The 20,106-nt window shown below is 43.7% G+C and overlaps 1 protein-coding gene across 1 annotated transcript; it reads right to left on the minus strand.

Annotated features, from left to right (window-relative positions):
• Positions 1–1,888: 1,888 nt before the first annotated feature.
• LOC308144515 (excitatory amino acid transporter 2-like) lies at positions 1,889–19,796 on the minus strand (the record flags this gene model as incomplete). Its single annotated transcript, XM_080515639.1, has 10 exons — positions 1,889–1,960; positions 2,922–3,132; positions 6,210–6,344; positions 6,722–6,916; positions 8,648–8,881; positions 8,967–9,093; positions 15,082–15,190; positions 16,272–16,522; positions 18,576–18,728; positions 19,667–19,796. 10 exons carry the CDS (start codon positions 19,794–19,796, stop codon positions 1,889–1,891), a joined length of 1,617 nt encoding a protein of 538 aa, XP_080371765.1.
• Between the last annotated feature and the right edge of the window lie 310 nt (positions 19,797–20,106).

A 20,106-nucleotide genomic window follows, 5' to 3' on the forward strand; every position in this document is an offset into this window, starting at 1 on the left:
GAAAGCTGTGGAAAGTGTTGTACTTGTTTTTTTTCCTGTGGACCACATTTCTCTTACAATTACTTTTTTTTGTAAATAAGTAACCCTGAGTTTACAACCTACCGAGATCTATTCATCCAACAAACAGTCAAATATTATTTACTAACATTATTGCATATTTTTGCATATTTTATATATAGGTAAAGATGTTTATTAGAAACATTTAGCATAGCAAAAAAACAAAAAACAAAATTCAACAACAAAAATGCCTATACATTTGATTTGTACAATAGATCTAAAGAGGGTATATACAAAGTGCAAGCAGGCACTTTAAACATGAAAACATGAGCTGTTGTGAAATAAATAATCCCGTTTTCTCCTGGGTTTGAACAGTATTTTGTCACAAAGTCAAACTGACAACACGTACATGTTCAAACAACATCCGATGACCTTGTTATTACCGCGTCAGATTTATGCGAGTGCTGCAGGCAGAATTTAGTGTGCACTTGCTAAACAGACGTGACCAAAGCTAATTAACTGGAGATATAATTACAAGCCTGTTATTTATAACTAATTCTGCTGTATTAAACTCTAAGTAATAACTTGTTATGAAGATCCCGACCATCCGCACTATTCAGAGTGATGAAGGTAGATGATGGTGGACCTCTTGGTTTTATTTTTTATTATTTCCAGTGAGTCCCGATACTCTATTGAAAATCTTTCGCAGGAATCCCGATCCAGAAATGATTTAGTCATGATATTGACTGCACTCTGCAGGTGACATCGTCAAGGCAAGGTTGTCAAAAAGCAAAGAAATATACAATGTGAAACGAAGATACAGAACAAAGCACTGGACTACTGACAGTTTGAGAGACTGTTTGTTTTTTTTTGTTTTTTTTTTTCCTTTTCACCTGCTCTCTTTAAACCGACAGCTTCCTTTTCTTTCCTCTCTTGCTCTCAGAAAACACACAATCCAAGATACAGGCAGACTTTTTGATCGCTAGCAGAACCTCAGTGCTTCACTGATAAAGTAGATTAAAAAAGAAACGAAAAGAAAGAAGAGATAAGAAACACAGAAGTAAATAAAAACATGTGAGGGCACCTCTCCTGCCCTCTAGTTTGAGCTTTACTCTGCAACACGTTCTGTCCTGTGTGTTTCCACATTTAGAGGCAGCAGCTTCTCCTCTTAAGTCCTAAAGCTTTGCGTCTTAGGGTTGTTCTTAGGCCGGGTCGTGTGTGTGTGTGTGACATCAGGGCATTATCCCGTAAGTCAAACAGTCAAACGTAACGAGGGCGTTGGAACCGTCCTGCAAAACCTCCGCAAAGCATCGCTTTCTATCAACAACGGTCATAAAATTCACAAAGGGCGTCGACGACGACAGACGTTCAGTAATGCGACTAGTGTGCCTATATAATCTCGCTTCGTCAGCTTACGTTGTTTTTTTTTGTTTTTTTTTAACTCGCTTGACCCTCAAGGTTGCATTTACCGGCAAGGCCATCGTTCACACGCCAACCGTCCTCGGAGCCGCGGGAACACATGCGTGGATATAAAAGGAACAACCAGAGCGGAAGAAGCTCTGCGCTGGCGGGACGGGGGGAATCTTGCAGCAGCACCGAATAAGGCCCTGAGTGTTGTGGACTCAAGATTAGCTTCTTCTGTGGAGGTGCACCAGAATGCACAGGTTCAATGCAGTTTGTGTGAAATGAGTGCGAGATCTAACACGTAGCTTCCAGCAGCTACCCGGGCGGGCAACTCAAGTCCTCCAGCCAGCCTCCGACTGTCTTCTTCTGTTTTGTCTTTCCTTGTTCGTGTGTGTGTGTGTGTGTGTGTGTGTTTGATATTTCACTAGTCGTGCCGTCGGGAGGTAAACGCTGGTGTAAAGCTGCAGCGGGCGCTGAACCTGCCGCTTTACTCGAATTTCCAGGGCTCCTCCTCAACAAGTGAGAACTCTGCAGTTTTGCCATTTCTGCCCATGGTGACCTGTAAGCAATTATCAAGCAGAGCTAACGATGGGGGCCAAGGCACCAGTTATTCACACACTGTCTACGTGGTTGGGAGCAGAGAAGCCATGGCTTCAGTACATTCAGGCCATTGTCCCTGTGGGGGGGGGGGGGGGGTTCCCTTTTGTTGTGTCCCAACATGGGAAAACAAAAGTATCTCAAATATTGACAGAATCAATGTTTCATATGAGACAGGGTTTTGTTTTTGTTTTGTTCTTAAGACTTGGCCATGTATTTTATGGATTCTCTCCCCAACCGAATTACAATTCTGATTTTACAGGCAATGAAGTGTCGACACAATTTGGACTGTTTACAGATGCAGATAGGAAAGGATCTGAGATAGGCATTGCGTGGATGTATGCATCACTTCAGACAGATTGTGGTGAAACAGCAGTCTTTATGTGTCCGTATGGCTGCAAAAACGTAGAATTGGAAATTGCAATTTGGTCAGGGTTGCCATAAATACACGTCCAATTGTATAGACAGCATAAGAAAAGAGACGTCAAGTCCGAGGACAAAAATAAATCAACAAAAGTGTGAGCAAGACAATGCAGCAAGTCCTTTAAAATAAAACATTTACATTTGGTGAAGCAAAAACAGAGTTTTTGGAAGACGATTGAAACGGATTGTTTTTATAAAAAACGGACAATCGTTGCTGTTGATGCACCAGGTATCACAAAAACTGCTTTTTCAAATATTAAACATACATTTAAATACACATGGAAATGTTTTTTTTGTTTTTTTTCCCCCCACACCTACACATTCTGAAAAAAAACATTTTCTCCAATTGGAAACATGACTATTTACACGGACACGAACACAGCGGTATAGAAAGTCACGTAGAAAACAAACACAGACACGAAGAAGAAGAAGACGGAGGAACACAGAGAAGGGAAGACGCTCTACATACATGTCTCTATGTCCGTGAGGGTGAAATGTACCTTGCAGTCGTCTATCAAGATTGAGTTGTGGTGAGCGTAAACGTTCTGGTTGCTGTTATTTTCAAAGAAGGACTGTGTCTTTGCCATCTCAAACTCGTCCATCCGGGACTGCTGGGCGTCGAAGCTGTCCAGCTCGTGTTTGGAGAGGTGGTACACGATGCCGGCGCCGTACGAATCCCCGACCACGTTGACGGAGGTGCGGAAACGATCCCTAGGAGGTTCAAAAAAATAAATAAGGGGAGGGGGGGGGGGGGGGGAGAAGAACGGACGTTACAGAATCCACTTCGCTCCATCAGGCTGACGACGAGCCGACGAGCCGCTTTTCCGTCGTCTCCAGATAGAAACGGGAAACGCTTGTTCAGTTTTTTTACGTGTTTACGTGATGGAGTCGCTGAAAACGCGACTTTTTGAAAACGCTAGGACGGAAAACGTTTGGAAAACGCTGCTACGCGAGCGCGCCTCGCCTGGCGTGAAACAGTTCTTCTGCACATGCTCAGTTGAGCAACGTGTCGTGACTCCACAGCCTACAGTGCCACCTTGTGGCCTGGCGTGCCAACTACACCTTTTTTCAAAACGCTGCCATGTAAAAGTGAGTCTGTGGTTTGGAATCGTGGTTACTTTTTAGACGGTGGAAGAGAGAACATGCAAGGTGTGGACGGTTTACGTGACGAAGTCGCTGAAAACGCGACTTTTTGAAAACGCTAGGACGGAAAGCGTTTGGAAAACGCTGCTACGTGAGCGCGCCTCGCCTGGCGTGAAACAGTTCTTCTGCACATGCTCAGTTGAGCAACGTGTCGTGACTCCACAGCCTACAGTGCCACCTTGTGGCCTGGCGTGCCAACTGCACCTTTTTTCAAAACGCTGCCATGTAAAAGTGAGTCTGTGGTTTGGAATCGTGGTTACTTTTTAGACGGTGGAAGAGAGAACATGCAAGGTGTGGACTGTTTACGTGACGAAGTCGCTGAAAACGCGACTTTTTGAAAAACGCCACGACGGAAAACGTTTGGAAAACGCTGCTACACGAGCGCGCCTCGCCTGGCGTGAAACAGTTCTTCTGCACATGCTCAGTTGAGCAACGTGTCGTGACTCCACAGCCTACAGTGCCACCTTGTGGCCTGGCGTGCCAACTACACCTTTTTTCAAAACGTTGCCATGTAAAAGTGAGTCTGTGGTTTGGAATCGTGGTTACTTTTTGGACGGTGGAAGAGAGAACATGCAAGGTGTGGACTGTTTACGTGACGAAGTCGCTGAAAACGCGACTTTTTGAAAAACGCCACGACGGAAAACGTTTGGAAAACGCTGCTACGCGAGCGCACCTCGCTTGACGTGAAACAGTTCTTCTGCACATGCTCAGTTGAGCAACGTGTCGTGACTCCACAGCCTACAGTGCCACCTTGTGGCCTGGCGTGCCAACTACACCTTTTTTCAAAACGCTGCCATGTAAAAGTGAGTCTTTGGTTTGGAATCGTGGTTACTTTTTAAACGGTGGAAGAGAGAACATGCAAGGTGTGGACTGTTTACGTGACGAAGTCGCTGAAAACGCGACTTTTTGAAAAACGCCACGACGGAAAACGTTTGGAAAACGCTGCTACACGAGCGCGCCTCGCCTGGCGTGAAACAGTTCTTCTGCACATGCTCAGTTGAGCAACGTGTCGTGACTCCACAGCCTACAGTGCCACCTTGTGGCCTGGCGTGCCAACTACACCTTTTTTCAAAACGTTGCCATGTAAAAGTGAGTCTGTGGTTTGGAATCGTGGTTACTTTTTGGACGGTGGAAGAGACAACATGCAAGGTGTGGACTGCAAATCCCTGAATGCCTTTTTAATGTTCTTACTGTTTTATTCACTTGGTTTGTTTACACGCTCATTGTGTACGGTGAGGGATTATTATTATTAAGGCTTCAGGCAAGTAACCAGGATGAAGGTTAATCAATATTACTACAACAACATTACTCATGGGATTACTCTTTATACACTAGTACTCAATTCTAAGCTGCTGCTTGAGTGCCTTAATAAAACACAAAACATGAACTGTGTGAACAGATGTTTTATCTTGTTATTAAAAAAAAAAGAGTATTTATCCTCTTTTATATGAATTCTTCAAAGTCTTGCTCCTCCAGCAGCTGTGCGATGCTTCTAATTAGGCAGATGTGTAGGTGGGAAGGGTTTCATTCCAGCTGAGTAATGTCAGCATCGACACCTTTTGTCCTGTTCCAAAGATAATGAATCCTCAGTGAACATGAAAGACTTGGAATAATGATGAAGTTTTCACACCTTCAAGCATAAACCCGAACATGTAAATGAATGTGTCTGTGTTTAGGCCGCGCCGGCGTGCACAGAAGAGATATGAAGATGGTCATTTTTTGCGAAGTCAGCATAAAATGGCCACGAGCCAAACTTCAGCAAAAAACCTGTGGCTATGGAAGTAAAACGGTGCCGTCAGATTCTGAATTCGAATTTCTAATTCTGAATTTTTTTATCATTAAAATCAGACATTGAATTTTAAAAGCTGTCGAATTTCAAGTACATATCTTTTTTTGCTTCTGATTTTTTTTTCAACATCTAAAAATATTCAGTGTGTAAAAATTCAATGTGTCTAAAAATTCAGCTGCAAAAAAATTCAACCACAAAAAAAATTCAGCTACAAAAAAAATTCAGCCGCAAAAATAATTCAGCTACAAAAAAAATTCAGCCGCAAAAATAATTCAGCTGCAAAAAAAAATTCAGCCGCAAAAAAAAATTCAGCTACAAAAAATTCAGCTGCAAAAAAAATTCAGCTGCAAAACAAATTCAGCCGCAAAAAAAAATTCAGCTGCAAAAAATTCAGCTGCAAAAAAAATTCTGCCGCAAAAAAAAATTCAGCTGCAAAAAATTCCGCTGCAAAAAAAATTCAGCCGCAAAAAAAAATTCAGCTGCAAAAAAAATTCAACCGCAAAAGAATTCAGCTGCAAAAAAGCTGAATTTTTGAATGTAAAAATTCAATGTGTCTAAAAATTCAGCTGCAAAAAAATTCAACCGCAAAAAATTCAGCTGCAAAAAAAATTCAGCTGCAAAAAAAGCTGAATTTTTAGACACATTGAATTTTTACACACCGAATATTTTTAAATGTTGAAAAATAATCAGAAGCAAAAAAAAGATACCTACTTGAAATTCGACAGCTTTGAAAACTCAAAGTCTGATTTTGATGGTAAAAAAAAATTCTGAGTGAGAAATTGGAATTCGGAATCTGATGACAGTTTTACTTCCACGTGTGGCGTTCTGATGGCGAACTGTGGTGCGTTGAACTCACAGCAGCCAGTCGACGGCCACCAGGAGGCTGATGTCCTGCGTGGGCAGACCCACTGCGGTGAGGATCAGGAGCATGGTCACCAGGCCGGCGCTGGGGATGCTGGCGGCGCCCACGCTGGCCAAGGTGGCCGTCATGCTGCGGGGGGGGGGGGGGGGGGGGCAGAGTCGACGGACATGAAACACACCCACACTGTTTGATGGTGCAAATAAACTGATTTACTAGAGTCAAATATATTTAACTACATGAAGACAATTGGAACATCAATCTATCGGTGTTAAAACTGCAGAGAACTACGCAACTGTGTTGTCTGTGGTGCGATATGAATAAAGTTGCATTGCGTTGAATAAAAAACATTTGGAGATACAAACTGACCACTTGTTAGGACTGAACCTGCCAACACTGGTATTATTTTTTACTATAGAATGTTTTATTGTACTTTCTTCTACCCTTTCCGGGCAGATTTAAAGCCCCACTGAGGGGGACTCTCGTGGCGATGTGTTTCCGCGGCTCACCTCACGGTAATGATCTGGCCCCAGTCCAGCGCGATCCCATTCATCTGAGCAATGAAGATGGCGGCCACCGCCTCGTAAAGCGCCGTGCCGTCCATGTTGATGGTGGCGCCCACTGGGAGGACGAAGCGCGTCACCCTCTTGTCGATGCCCAGGTTCTCCTCCAAGCATCGGAACGTGACCGGCAAGGTGCCGGCGCTGTGGGGGGAGGGGGGGGGGGGGGGGAGGGGGGGGGACAAGCAAGGAAACAAAATCAGGGCATGCATCATGCTAATAGTTGCGGGCGGCCTCCCACATGGAAAGAACCTATATGAGGATATATGCACATATACTCACATATATGCTGCATATATGCACACATGTGACAATATATATGCTGCATCTATGCGTATATACGCCACATATAGGAAAATTGAGGTGCATATATGCACCTATAGGTGTGCATATATGCGCACATATAGGTGTCCATATATGCGCACATATATATATATATATAGCCCATATCTCACTTTGGCAACTGTCCCCACATGGAAAGAACCTATATAAACATATATGTTTAAATATAGGTTTTGGTATAGGTTTTGAATATATGTGACATATATAAAATTGGCCGTTTTCCTATATTCCGATATTACACATATATGCACATATATGTACCTATATGTGCATATAGGTACATATAGGTACCTATATGTACATAAAATATAGGAAAACGGCCAATTTTATATATGTCACATATATTCAAAACCTATATCAAAACCTATATTAAAACATATATGTTTATATAGGTTCTTTCCATGTGGCCTGTAATGACTTTCGCCGTGCAAATTCTGCTCGTAGGTTTTCTGAATTGTGCAGTAAAACGTGCAGAAGTGGAGAAATCCTGGGCAAATTGCAGTCTTTCTGTGGAGAAATGATTCTACCGGGTCTCATTGGATGTTGCAGAAGCTTTGAAATGTTCTGTTCCTCTGCTTTATTCAGCCTTTTTGATTTTCTACTGGGTTCACAAGTTGGTGCAACTCGCACAAGATGCCTGGTTTATAAAGCCGAATGTGGAAACGCTCGTCCGCCACGCTCCAGGTGAAGAACCAAACCAGCCCTTTGATCATTATTGAAAACCAGACATTTTAAATCTTTTTTTACTTTTATGCACACACCAAAATGTACATCTAATATATACATATAGAATCCAACCTTTAATATTACCAACACTACTTAAAAGTCCATTTCTGATGCTTAAAATTAACGTTTTTCCAATTCATCTCTTTTGGTGTTTTTATTAAATCAATACACGTGATGAAAGATCTTTGGAAATAAACTCAGTAATAATATAGCATTGCATTGATTTAACTTTATATAACCTTCGATATTCAGCCTCAGTCGGTGTCAAGAGGAATAAAAAGCGTTTACAAATTAAAAGCAAACTTATGCGCACATTGGCAAATGAAATCCAGCAATGACAAATCGATTTTAATCAATTGATCAAGAGGGACGAGAACGATCCTGCACTCCTCCTACATCATGACGATGTAAAGATTTCACGAGTGGAACTTTACCAAACTAAAAACTTTTTTTTACTCATTTGAATTTAGCGAGGCGGTGGAATATTTTTTTCCAGGACGCCTGCCGTGACTCAGCAGTTGTTCTGTTTGTTTTCTCTGAAAGTTTCTGGTAGGTTGGAAACCGGCGAGCGCCCAGCTTGGAAAAAAAAAAAAAAAAAAAGAAGAAGAAGCTTGGAGGGCCTCTGGAGGAGCCGGAGTGCATCCCGGGTCATTAATAAAACATGGCGGAACGGGAAGCTGGCCCACGTGGCGGCTGTTTCAGTTTCCACTCCAAAGACAAGCTGCAGTTGTTGTTTTTTTTATTTTTCCTGACGTCATTGAAACACGCGGCGGCTTGCTAAAGAGACGACAGGAAGTGCCTCGTTACCTGGACGCCGTTCCCAGCGCGGTGACCCAAGCCTGGAATATTCCCATGAAGAACTTCCAGGGGTTTTCTTTCACGATCACAAAATAGATGAGCGGGAGGAAGATGCCGCCGTGGATGATGAGGCCCACGATGACGGTGATCATGTACATCCCCAGCTGCCGCGCCACCACCTCCAGGTCGGCGATGGAGATGATCTTCCCGCAGATGAGGCAGGCGATGCCGACGGGCGAGTACCTTCGGGTGGAACACGGGGGGTTGGCGTTAAAACAAAACGGTACCGGGAGCCAGAAGAAGCAACAGGAGACTCAGCGTCACTCACCACATGATGGCGCTGACGAGCCTCATGACGATCTCGTTCAGGACGTTGAAGAACTCCAACATCAGCTTGGCCTTCTCGCCCATCTTGCCCATGATGACTCCGAACGCCACGAAGAATCCGATCAGCCCTGTGAGACGCACAGTGAAGTGACAACGACGTGAAGTGAGATGAAGCGCTTTGGATCGTTCGAGCGCAAACATGTTCATTCGACCCCCCGTTTCCTCCCGCCGCTTTCAAAACATCAAAGTGAAGCTGACGACGTCACAAAGTAAATAAAAAAATAAGTGATGAGCCTCGTTGCGTAGCGGGACAGTCTGTCGACAGGATGGTAAAACCTCTGTAATATATATATATATATATATATGTAATGACAAAACTAAAACTTCACTTGCATAATTCATGAGAAGCCATTCTGTTATTAAAACTGTTGTTAAAACAATCTCAAAAGTGATTCAGTAAATACTCCTTAGAGAGTTACGAGGTGAAAACAACATTCACATATTATAGTGACTGTAAAGGGCCGTGGCTCTTTGATAGTAATGACCAAATTATTATTATTATTATTATTATTATTATTATTATTATATTATCATTATTATTATTATTAGAATTATTATTATTATTAGCATTATTAGCATTATCATTCTTATTATTATTAGAATTATTATTATTAGCATTATTATTATATTATCATTATTATTATCATTATTATCATGAGCATTATTATTATTATTATCATCATTATTATTATTATATTATCATTATTATTATTATTGTTATTATTATCATTATTATTATTGTTATATTATTATTATTATTATTATCATTGGCATTATTATTATTATCATTATCATTATCGTGGCAAACCGACCAAGGGAAGTTGAGCTTTCTCCTGCGCGCTGTGACCGACCTGTTGCCCACTCCATGCAACTTGAAGATCTGGGGCAGGGAAGAAGACCCATCTTGCAACCAATGCGACGCACCCGCATGCACGCTGAACCACATCCTGACAGGGTGCCCAAAGGCGCTGGCTGAAGGGCGCTATAGATGGAGGCATGATAAGGTCCTCTCGGAAATCGCCAATTGGGTGGAGCAGCAGCGGGTCAAAGCCAACAACAAGCACGCTCAACCGCCCAAAGCCATAACCTTTGTGAGGGAAGGGGAAACGGCTCGTAAGACCAGCACAACAGCCAAAAACCTACCTTCCTCCCTGCAACGCGCCTGCGATTGGGAGCTGAGTGTGGATTTGAAGAGGAAGCTCGTCTTTCCACAGGACGTGGCAGTGACCTCACTTCGACCAGACATAGTCTTGCTGTCCAGAAGCACAAAAACCATCATAGTGGCAGAGCTCACGGTGCCCTGGGAAGAGAGGCTGGACGTGTCTCACCAATTGAAGCGAGCCAAGTACCAAGACCTGATTGACGAAGCTGTCCTGAAAGGATGGCATGCAACAATTTTTCCCATCGAAGTCGGCTGCCGTGGGTTTCCCGCAAGGTCGGTGCGGTTCTTCCTCCAGAGGATGGGGCTGGAGCCCAAACAGCTGAAGAAAGCCACCAGGGAGATAGCCGCAGCAGCCGAGTCCAGCTCAAGATGGATATGGCTAAAGAGAGCTCACAGCTGGAACCCTTCCGCAGGTGAAGCCTAGTCAGTCTTCGCTGCCCCACTCAGGCGAGGTGTACAGGTTAAGGGGCGAAACACCTGTGAACCTGAGATGCCTGCTGACGATGCGGAAGGGTTCCAAAAATGTGGCTGCTTCAAGGATACCATCTTAAAGTGATGACCTGCAACCGTTTTCAGAGTAGTTCCCGCAGTTGTAGCTCGTGGCAAAGCATCTTTGATGTTTACTTCACCTTACTGTCGAGACCATGGGGAGAGGCCCATTGGCGGTGGGGGAAGACCCATGGACTTCCGTGAAAGAACGGATGACAGCTCGGAAAGACGGCACGCAATAGTGTTAGGGCTAGCACCCCGAAGCACTGCACAACAAAGCTACGAGTTCTATACAAAGAGAATACCCCCAGGCAGACCGAGGAGGGGGGGAGGATAATCTGCCATCTCGGACGGATCAACTGGTTAAAGACCCGGACAATGGCATAGGGACTACGAGAATGGATGCGGACAGACAGAAGGCTGAAGCCAAAAGAAGATGCGACATCTGCAGAAGGCTGTTTAAGAACGAGCGCGGCGTAAAAATCCACCAAGGCAAGTCCAAGTGCAAAGAGCAGCGGCAGCAACGCAGAGCAACTGAGCGTACACAGAGTAATCTCTCTGAGTTTTTCAAAGTGGTTCGTCAGTCGGTGGAGGAGGACCAGGGCCAGGAGGCAAACCACAGTGCCCCAGACCTCCCTGCTCAGCCTACTCAGAGCACAGGAAGAGCCAACGCACCTGAAAGTCCGAAGGATTTTGTGAGGAAGCCTCGTTTGAATCTACCACCAGCAACAGACCGCAGATGGGCCCAACTGGATGAAGATCTGAATACGATCTTGGACAACACTCTGAAAGGGGATGCCGCCAAGCAGATCAATACCATGGTGGAAATCGTGTACCAAGAGTGCTACGACATCTTCGGTGTGAAAAAAGGCAACATCCCTAGGCCACCAGCAGGGCCTAGTAGGAGGCAACGGCAGATCAAAGACCTGCGAGCTGCATTAAAGAGCCTCAAGAAAAGGTGGAGGGAAGCAAATGAAGAGGAGAGAGCGGCTTTGGATGAGATCAATGCGGCAACGAGGAAAAGGCTAATCCAGCTTCGGAATGCCGAGACCGCTCGTGAGAAACAGAGAGAGAAGCGCCGAAAGAGGAAAGCCTTTTTTAATAACCCTTTCCAATTCACGGCAAACCTCCTTGGGAAACCTAAGGGTGGGACGCTGAGGTGCACAAAGGAGGAAGTAGAAGACAGCGTGGAGGCCGCACATGGCGACCCCTCCAGAGGTATTCCTCTGGGCGAATGTCCCTTCCAACTGCCGAAACTCATGCCACACACCGATTTCAACATGGCAAATTTCACCATGGAAGAGGTGAGGACAGTGGTGACAAGAGCACGGGCAGGATCTGCCCCAGGACCATCAGGAACCACCTATAAGATCTACAAGTGCTGTCCACAGCTGTTGAAGAGGCTCGCAAAACTCCTTCGGACACTGTGGAAGAAGAAACTGGAACCCGGTCTCTGGACTCTCGCTGAGGGTTGCTTTGTGCCGAAAGAGGCAAATTCCACCAGACTTGACCAGTTTCGGGAGATCTCCCTGTTGGACGTGGAGGGGAAAATTTTCTGGTCCATCGTCGGCAAACGGCTAACAACATACCTGCTTGCTAATAAGTTCATCGATCCCAGTGTCCAAAAAGGAGGAGTACCGGGATATTCCGGCTGTTTGGAACATACAGCAGTGATAAGCCAGCTTATCAACGAAGCCAAGAGCCAGCATAACACTCTCTCTGTCGTGTGGCTGGACCTTGCCAAGGCCTATCCCAGCGTGCCACACCTGCTGATCCGCAAGGCACTGGAGCACTACCGCGTTCCATCAGAGGTAGTCGAGCTGGTCATGTCGCACATGGATGCGCTGCGGATGAGGTTCACCGTGGCAGGCACCACTACCAAATGGCAAAAGCTCGAGAAAGGCATCATGGCAGGATGCACGATCTCCGTCGTCCTTTTCATAGCGGCCATGGACCTGCTACTGAAGGCAGGAGAGACGCAGTGCAGAGGCCCGAAAGCAGACGACGGCACAAGACACCCAGCCTGTCGAGCTTTCATGGACGACGTGACAGTGATGACTCCATCAATCCAGGGGACACAGTGGGTTCTGAGCGCACTGGAGAAGATGGCGACATGGTCACGCCTACAGTTTAAACCCGAAAAGTCGCGGAGCATCAGCATTCTGAAAGGGAAGCTAACGAGAAATACTTTCAGCATCCAGGGCTCTGAGATCCCAACTATTCAAGACCAAGGGATCCGATGCCTTGGAAAACATTACGACAGCTCCCTAAAGGACAGCCACAACCTCAACACGACCAAAGCCCAGCTGAACACCTGGCTCAAAGCCATCGAGCACAGTCAGCTTCTCGGGAGATTCAAAGTATGGTGCTTTCAGTACGGCATCATACCGAGGCTCCAATGGCCCTTCCTACTTTACGACTTTCCCATGTCCCAAGTGGAAGGAATGGAAAGACTGTGCAGCAAGTTTCTGCGGAAGTGGCTGGGAGTCCCCCCATCCTTTAGCGCAGTCAACCTGTATAGCAAGACTTCCAAGCTTCCCTTGCCTATTGCATCAGTAGTGGAGGAGTTCAAGGCCACTAAGGCAAGGGCAGTCAGCACACTCCTTTTGTCTAAGGATGGGAAAGTTCGGCACGCAAGTAAAAACATCAAATGCGGCAGAAAGTGGAAGCCCCAACAAGCGGTGACTGATGCAGAATCCCACTGGAAACACCAGGAAATTGTGGGTGTGATATGTCAGGGACGCCTGGGTCTTGGCCACTACAGCGGGAAAAGGTGGTGCAGTGCTGATGCGAGAGCCAAAAGAGGTCTTGTGGTGGAAAGAGTTCGCGAGGCAGCAGAGGAGGACCGACGGGTGAAAGCGGTTGGACTCGCCTCTCAGGGTCGATGGACACAGTGGGATCAGGCACAGGAGCGGCCAATGCCTTGGAAAGAGCTGTGGCAAACCGACCAAGGGAAGTTGAGCTTTCTCCTGCGCGCTGTGACCGACCTGTTGCCCACTCCATGCAACTTGAAGATCTGGGGCAGGGAAGAAGACCCATCTTGCAACCAATGCGACGCACCCGCATGCACGCTGAACCACATCCTGACAGGGTGCCCAAAGGCGCTGGCTGAAGGGCGCTATAGATGGAGGCATGATAAGGTCCTCTCGGAAATCGCCAATTGGGTGGAGCAGCAGCGGGTCAAAGCCAACAACAAGCACGCTCAACCGCCCAAAGCCATAACCTTTGTGAGGGAAGGGGAAACGGCTCGTAAGACCAGCACAACAGCCAAAAACCTACCTTCCTCCCTGCAACGCGCCTGCGATTGGGAGCTGAGTGTGGATTTGAAGAGGAAGCTCGTCTTTCCACAGGACGTGGCAGTGACCTCACTTCGACCAGACATAGTCTTGCTGTCCAGAAGCACAAAAACCATCATAGTGGCAGAGCTCACGGTGCCCTGGGAAGAGAGGCTGGACGTGTCTCACCAATTGAAGCGAGCCAAGTACCAAGACCTGATTGACGAAGCTGTCCTGAAAGGATGGCATGCAACAATTTTTCCCATCGAAGTCGGCTGCCGTGGGTTTCCCGCAAGGTCGGTGCGGTTCTTCCTCCAGAGGATGGGGCTGGAGCCCAAACAGCTGAAGAAAGCCACCAGGGAGATAGCCGCAGCAGCCGAGTCCAGCTCAAGATGGATATGGCTAAAGAGAGCTCACAGCTGGAACCCTTCCGCAGGTGAAGCCTAGTCAGTCTTCGCTGCCCCACTCAGGCGAGGTGTACAGGTTAAGGGGCGAAACACCTGTGAACCTGAGATGCCTGCTGACGATGCGGAAGGGTTCCAAAAATGTGGCTGCTTCAAGGATACCATCTTAAAGTGATGACCTGCAACCGTTTTCAGAGTAGTTCCCGCAGTTGTAGCTCGTGGCAAAGCATCTTTGATGTTTACTTCACCTCATTATTATTATCATTATTATTATTATTATTATTATTATTATTCATCTGAAAGAATAGTAAAAAAAATAAATAAAGAGATGAGAGAAGCAGGAACAAACAATATCCAACAAATTAAATTAATAATAAATTACAAATAAATATGTGACTGAAGCAATGCAAATAGTGGAAGAGTGGAAAAGCATGAGCTCAGTAAACATGTTGTTGTTGTCATGTTGTTAAACACGATCATATTTAATAACGGGGTTTGTGGATTCCCCAGACAGAAGCTTAAACACGGAGGAAGAATTTGTGTTATTCTGTTTTACTGTTTGTACGCAACTGAAAATGAAACAAACAAACTGGACTGTGTGTGTGTGTGTGTGTGTGTGTGTGTGTGTGTGTGTGTGTGTGTGTGTGTGTGTGTGTGTGTGTGTGTGTGTGTGTGTGTGTGTGTGTGTGTGTGTGTGTGTTTGAGTGGTGCAGACTGTCCACCCACCCAGGACGTTCATGCCACTCTTGAACTGCAGCGACCTCTTGACGGTGAACTGTGGCGGCGCTTTGGTCCGGTTGGTGGGCACCGGGACTTTGGAGGTGACGGTCTGGATCTGGGACGAGGAGGACAGACGAGACCGTTGGAGCAGAGTTTGGACACACGAGACAGGAAGTGGGAGGAAGGCCCAAACTATGGAAGTAAAGCTGTGCCATCAGATTCTGAATTCGAATTTGTAACTCTGAATTTTTTTTTACCATCGAAATCAGACTTTGAATTTTAAAAGCTGTCGAATTTCAAGTACGTATCTTTTTTTGCTTCTGATTTTTTTTCAACATCTAAAAATATTCAGTGTGTAAAAATTCAATGTGTCTAAAAATTCAGCTGCAAAAAAATTCAACTGCAAAGAAAATTCCGCTGCAAAATAAATTCAGCTGCAAAAAAAAGCAAAATTTTTTAATGTAAAAAGAATTGTAATGCAATGTGTCTAAAAATTCAGCTGCAAAAAAATTCAGCCACAAAAAAAATTCAGCCACAAAAAAAATTCAACCGCAAAAAAAATTGAGCCACCAAAAAAATTCAACCGCAAAAAAAATTCAGCCTAAAAAAAAATTCAACCGCAAAAAAAGCTAAATTTTTGAATGTAAAAATTCAATGTGTCTAAAAATTCAGCTGCAAAAAAATTCAGCCACAAAATTTTTTTTGCTGCAAAAAAAAATTCAGCCTAAAAAAAAATTCAACCGCAAAAAAAGCTACATTTTTTAGTGTAAAAATTCAATGTGTCTAAAAATTCAGCTGCAAAAAAATTTAGCCACAAAAAAATTTTGCTGCAAAAAAAATTCAGCTTAAAAAAAAAATTCAACCGCAAAAAAAAATACATTTTTTAATGTAAAAATTCAATGTGTTTAAAAGTTCAGCCACAAAAAAAATGTAGTTGCAAAAAAAAATTCAACCGCAAAAAAAAATTCAGCTGCAAAAAAAATGCAGCTGCAAAAAAAGCAGAATTTTTACACACCGAATATTTTTCGATGTTAAAAAAAAAATCAGAAGAAAAAAAAGATACGTACTTGAAATTCGACAGCTTTGAAAACTCAAAGTCTGATTTCGATGGTAAAAAAAATTCAGAGTTAGAAATTGGAATTCAGAATCTGATGACAGTTTTACTTCCATACCAAACCCTACCCCCGGACCCCTACCTGCTGGAAGCAGGCCTGCACCAGGTTCTCCGGGAACAGGTTGCGGATCAGGTCGAAGAAGGCGTCCACGCTGGACACCTCGTCGTTCTTCCTGCCCTGGCCCAGGTTGGCCTTCAGCTTGGGGTTCCCGGGGTGGATGAGCAGCACCAGGATCACGCCCAGCACGGCCGCGATCACCGTGGTGGACATGTAGTACACCATGGCTCGGGTGCCCAGGCGCCCACTGGACTTGGCATCCAGACCAGCAAGTCCTGTGGCAGGAAGGGGGAAGAACGTAGGGACGGTTGTTCTCATGGTGATAAACACTGGAACCGGAAGACTTCCAGTGAAATATGAAACAGAAACCACACAAGTGCATCTGGAAAAAACTGTGGCATAGATGTGCATATAAACTGCTTATAGGTTTCATATATGCACATATATGGCAATATATGACTCATATAGGTTCTTTCCATGTGGGTATGAATGAAAACGATGAAGAGAAAAACAAAAAAGCCCGCAATTATTCAACTTTTGAGGAAATAATCTGGAGATTTACCTGAATAAACTCTCAGAAATAATTCAAATCTTCAGTCGTTCCTTCAGCTCGTGATTTGTTAAATCAAAAGCCAATTCCAGCACTAAGTATGAGAAAAAGGTTCTGCTAATGGCCCCTCATTATTATGTTGTATTTAGGATTTAATCTCGTTTTCATAAGGCTTCAAGCTGAAAATGGCCAGAATTTCCCATAAAAAAATTTTTTTTTTAATTTAACATGAACACTAATTTAAAAGAACATTCAAAACCATTTCAATTAAGGATTTTTAAATAAAGATTTCTAAAGAGCTTCATTTTTGGTCAGTGTGAGCAGCAGAGGAGATGGGGGTCCAGGGGTCCGAGGGTTCAGGGGTCCAGGGGTCTGGGGTTCAGGGGTCCAGGGGTCTGGGGTTGCTGCTTCTCAGCATGTTTCTATTTATTTATTTATTACATTTTTCAGAAGAAAAATCAAGATAGGGGGAGAAAATTGTTATTTAAATGATTTAAACAGATATTTTTATGACTGAATTAGTTCCACATGTCATGGAAACCAATGAAAATGATCAGTACGTGTGAGAGAAGGGACGAGTGGGGCCACACACTGGTCTGAAGTGTCCTTCTACGCTATCAAAAAGGCCCGGAGCAGCCAAATATAATGTGTCTCTTCGTTTGGTTTGTGGAGTTTTGGATCATATGTGGGCGTGGCGGGGCGGCCAGGCACTTTGCAGGACGACGGACGTGTTAAAGCACTTTGAAATCGTTGGATTTAAATGAGTCCAAGCTGCTGCGTCACTCGAATCCACGTCCAGATGAGACAGTATGAAGTGCTCACATGTTGACTCCATTTTTCTATTTTCATCATTCAAGATGCTTCTCATCTTCTCATAAATCTTTGTAGTAGAAACAGTCGGTCTGGCAGCAATTAGGATATTTTTATGGGCTTTGTCTGGATGTTATTATTGGAGTTTTTCACTAAGATTAATTAAACCTGTTTGAATCGAACACAAAAAAACACATGCATACGTCTTGTCCTGCAAACTACTATTTTTGCCTTATATTAGTGTTTGGTAACACTTTATATTAACTATCCGTTATAAGTAGTTAATAAACCATTAATAGCCATTAGTTAATGAGTTATAGATTGCTTGTTGAATATTTGCTAACAGTTTATTAAGAATTTGTAACTGCCTTATAGATTGGTAATAGATAATTTAAAGCTGTATTCCCCAAAATTACATGTTAACTGTATATTAATGATTTATAACTATACCTTATAAACTAACAAGAACTGTTTACTAACAGTTAGTAAATGAGGGATAGTTGCAACTTTAGAATAACGTCCTAATAATGTATATAAAGTATAAACTGATACTTAACAAGTCATTAGTAAGTAGTTTACTAATGGCTTATTCATGATTTATTACTAGTTTATAAGGTATAGTTATAAATCCTTAACATACAGTTAACATGTAGTTTATAAATTGTTAACTAAATGCTTGTAAATTATCTATTGCCAATCTATAAGGCACAGTTATAAATCCTTAATAAACTGTTAGCAAATATTCAACAAGCAATGTATAACTCATTAACAAATGGCTATTAATGGTTTATTAACTACTTATAACAGATAGTTATTATAAAGTGTTACCTAGTGTTTTTTTTCAGCGTGGCAGGAACATTTCTGCTGCAGGAAATCCCACAAACCAACAAACAAAGCAAGCAGCTCCTCGTGACCTTGTTTCAGGAAAGTCTGTGGTAAATTCAGCGTAACATTGTAAAGCCGCCCACCTGTGACGAGACTGGAAACGACGAGAGGTAAAATAAGCATCTTCAGCATCCTCATTAGGATCTCCCCGGGGAAGGCAATGATCATGATGACATCGGGAGGAAGGGGCGATATGTGTCGCAGCAGCATCCCGGCAATAGAACCCAGAAACACACCTGAGAGGCAGAGAATTCAAACAACAACAACACAGAGATCAGTCACTGCGACCTCGTCGCCTGGACGTGGATCATATCGGCGAGAGACGACTCAACGGAGGGTAGCTGTTCATCGTCAATACAAACAATGATCATCACCATTTATAATTCTTATTATTCATAATTCGCGAATCGGATTTAACTGTAATAATCGTAATAACATGAATTGAAAATGACCGGTCGCTCTGATCGTCCAGCGAAAAGTCAAGGCCGTCTTCGACACATTAAGACAAAAGTTGCTGCGACTTTAAGCTGAATATTGAACCGAACGTGGGAATAATTTGAGCTCAATGTCATGAGAGTTTGAGTTCAGAGTTGCAACAGCTTAAACCGCAAACATTTGAACAATTCCGGATTATAGTCGCCGTGTTTGTTAAAGAGATTTACTTTAAGTTCTGACTTCAATTCAGAGCTCAGTAACTTTATGTTGTTTTTCATCCTCCCTCATCCAGAAACCATGGGACTTGGATAAAATGCCAAATAAATAATCATATTTGAGTCAGTCTGGGATTTCAATTTCTCCTGAATTTACATATAAAACATGCTTTTACCTCAAGATGGCCAATATATCATTTAACAGGCTTCCTGCCATGCAGAGGAGGACTATGATTAAAAAATAATCATTGGAAACACCCAAGTATATTGATTGGATGGTATCTTGTTGTATTTGAAAGGGATTAGAATGTGTGGCGTCGTGGAGAGGCTGGAAGCAGAGCCTTTTCATCTCCGACCCCCTGTTGTCCAGTTTCCTCTTCGTTCACCTCCAATATCTGGATTTTTGAAGTTCTGCGCCTCACATTTGTTGTGAATAATGCAGCCGTCAGGTCGCGGCTCGCCCAAACGCAATAGGAGGAAATGAAACCCAATTTGAAGGAGAATGAATGAGAGACTGTTCTCACCGAGGATGGTCAGAGTGAGAACCATGTTTTTCATGATCTTGTCGCAGAAGCTGCTGCAGGCGCTCTCGGTGGCGTCGACCACCGGCTCCATGTGGCTCTCGTCCATCCTGACCTCCACTTGCTTCTGCATTTCGTTGGCACTGAAAGACAGAGGACGAGCGAGTGCACTTAGAAAACAGGACGGAACCACGTGGATGTTGAAGAGTTTTATTATTTAAAAAAATAGACAAAGAAAGTCCATGGAAAAAATGTTTAATGAGTGTTTATGGCAGATATTCTATGGGAGTAAAGCTGTGCCATCAGATTCTGAATTCGAATTTGTAACTCTGAATTTTTCTTACCATCCAAATCAGACTTTGAATTTTAAAAGCTGTCGAATTTCAAGTACGTATCTTTTTTTTGCTTCTGATTTTTTTTCAACATCTAAAAATATTCAGTGT

This window comes from Blennius ocellaris (assembly GCF_963422515.1).
Source record: "Blennius ocellaris genome assembly, chromosome: 1".
Lineage (NCBI taxonomy): Eukaryota > Metazoa > Chordata > Actinopteri > Blenniiformes > Blenniidae > Blennius > Blennius ocellaris.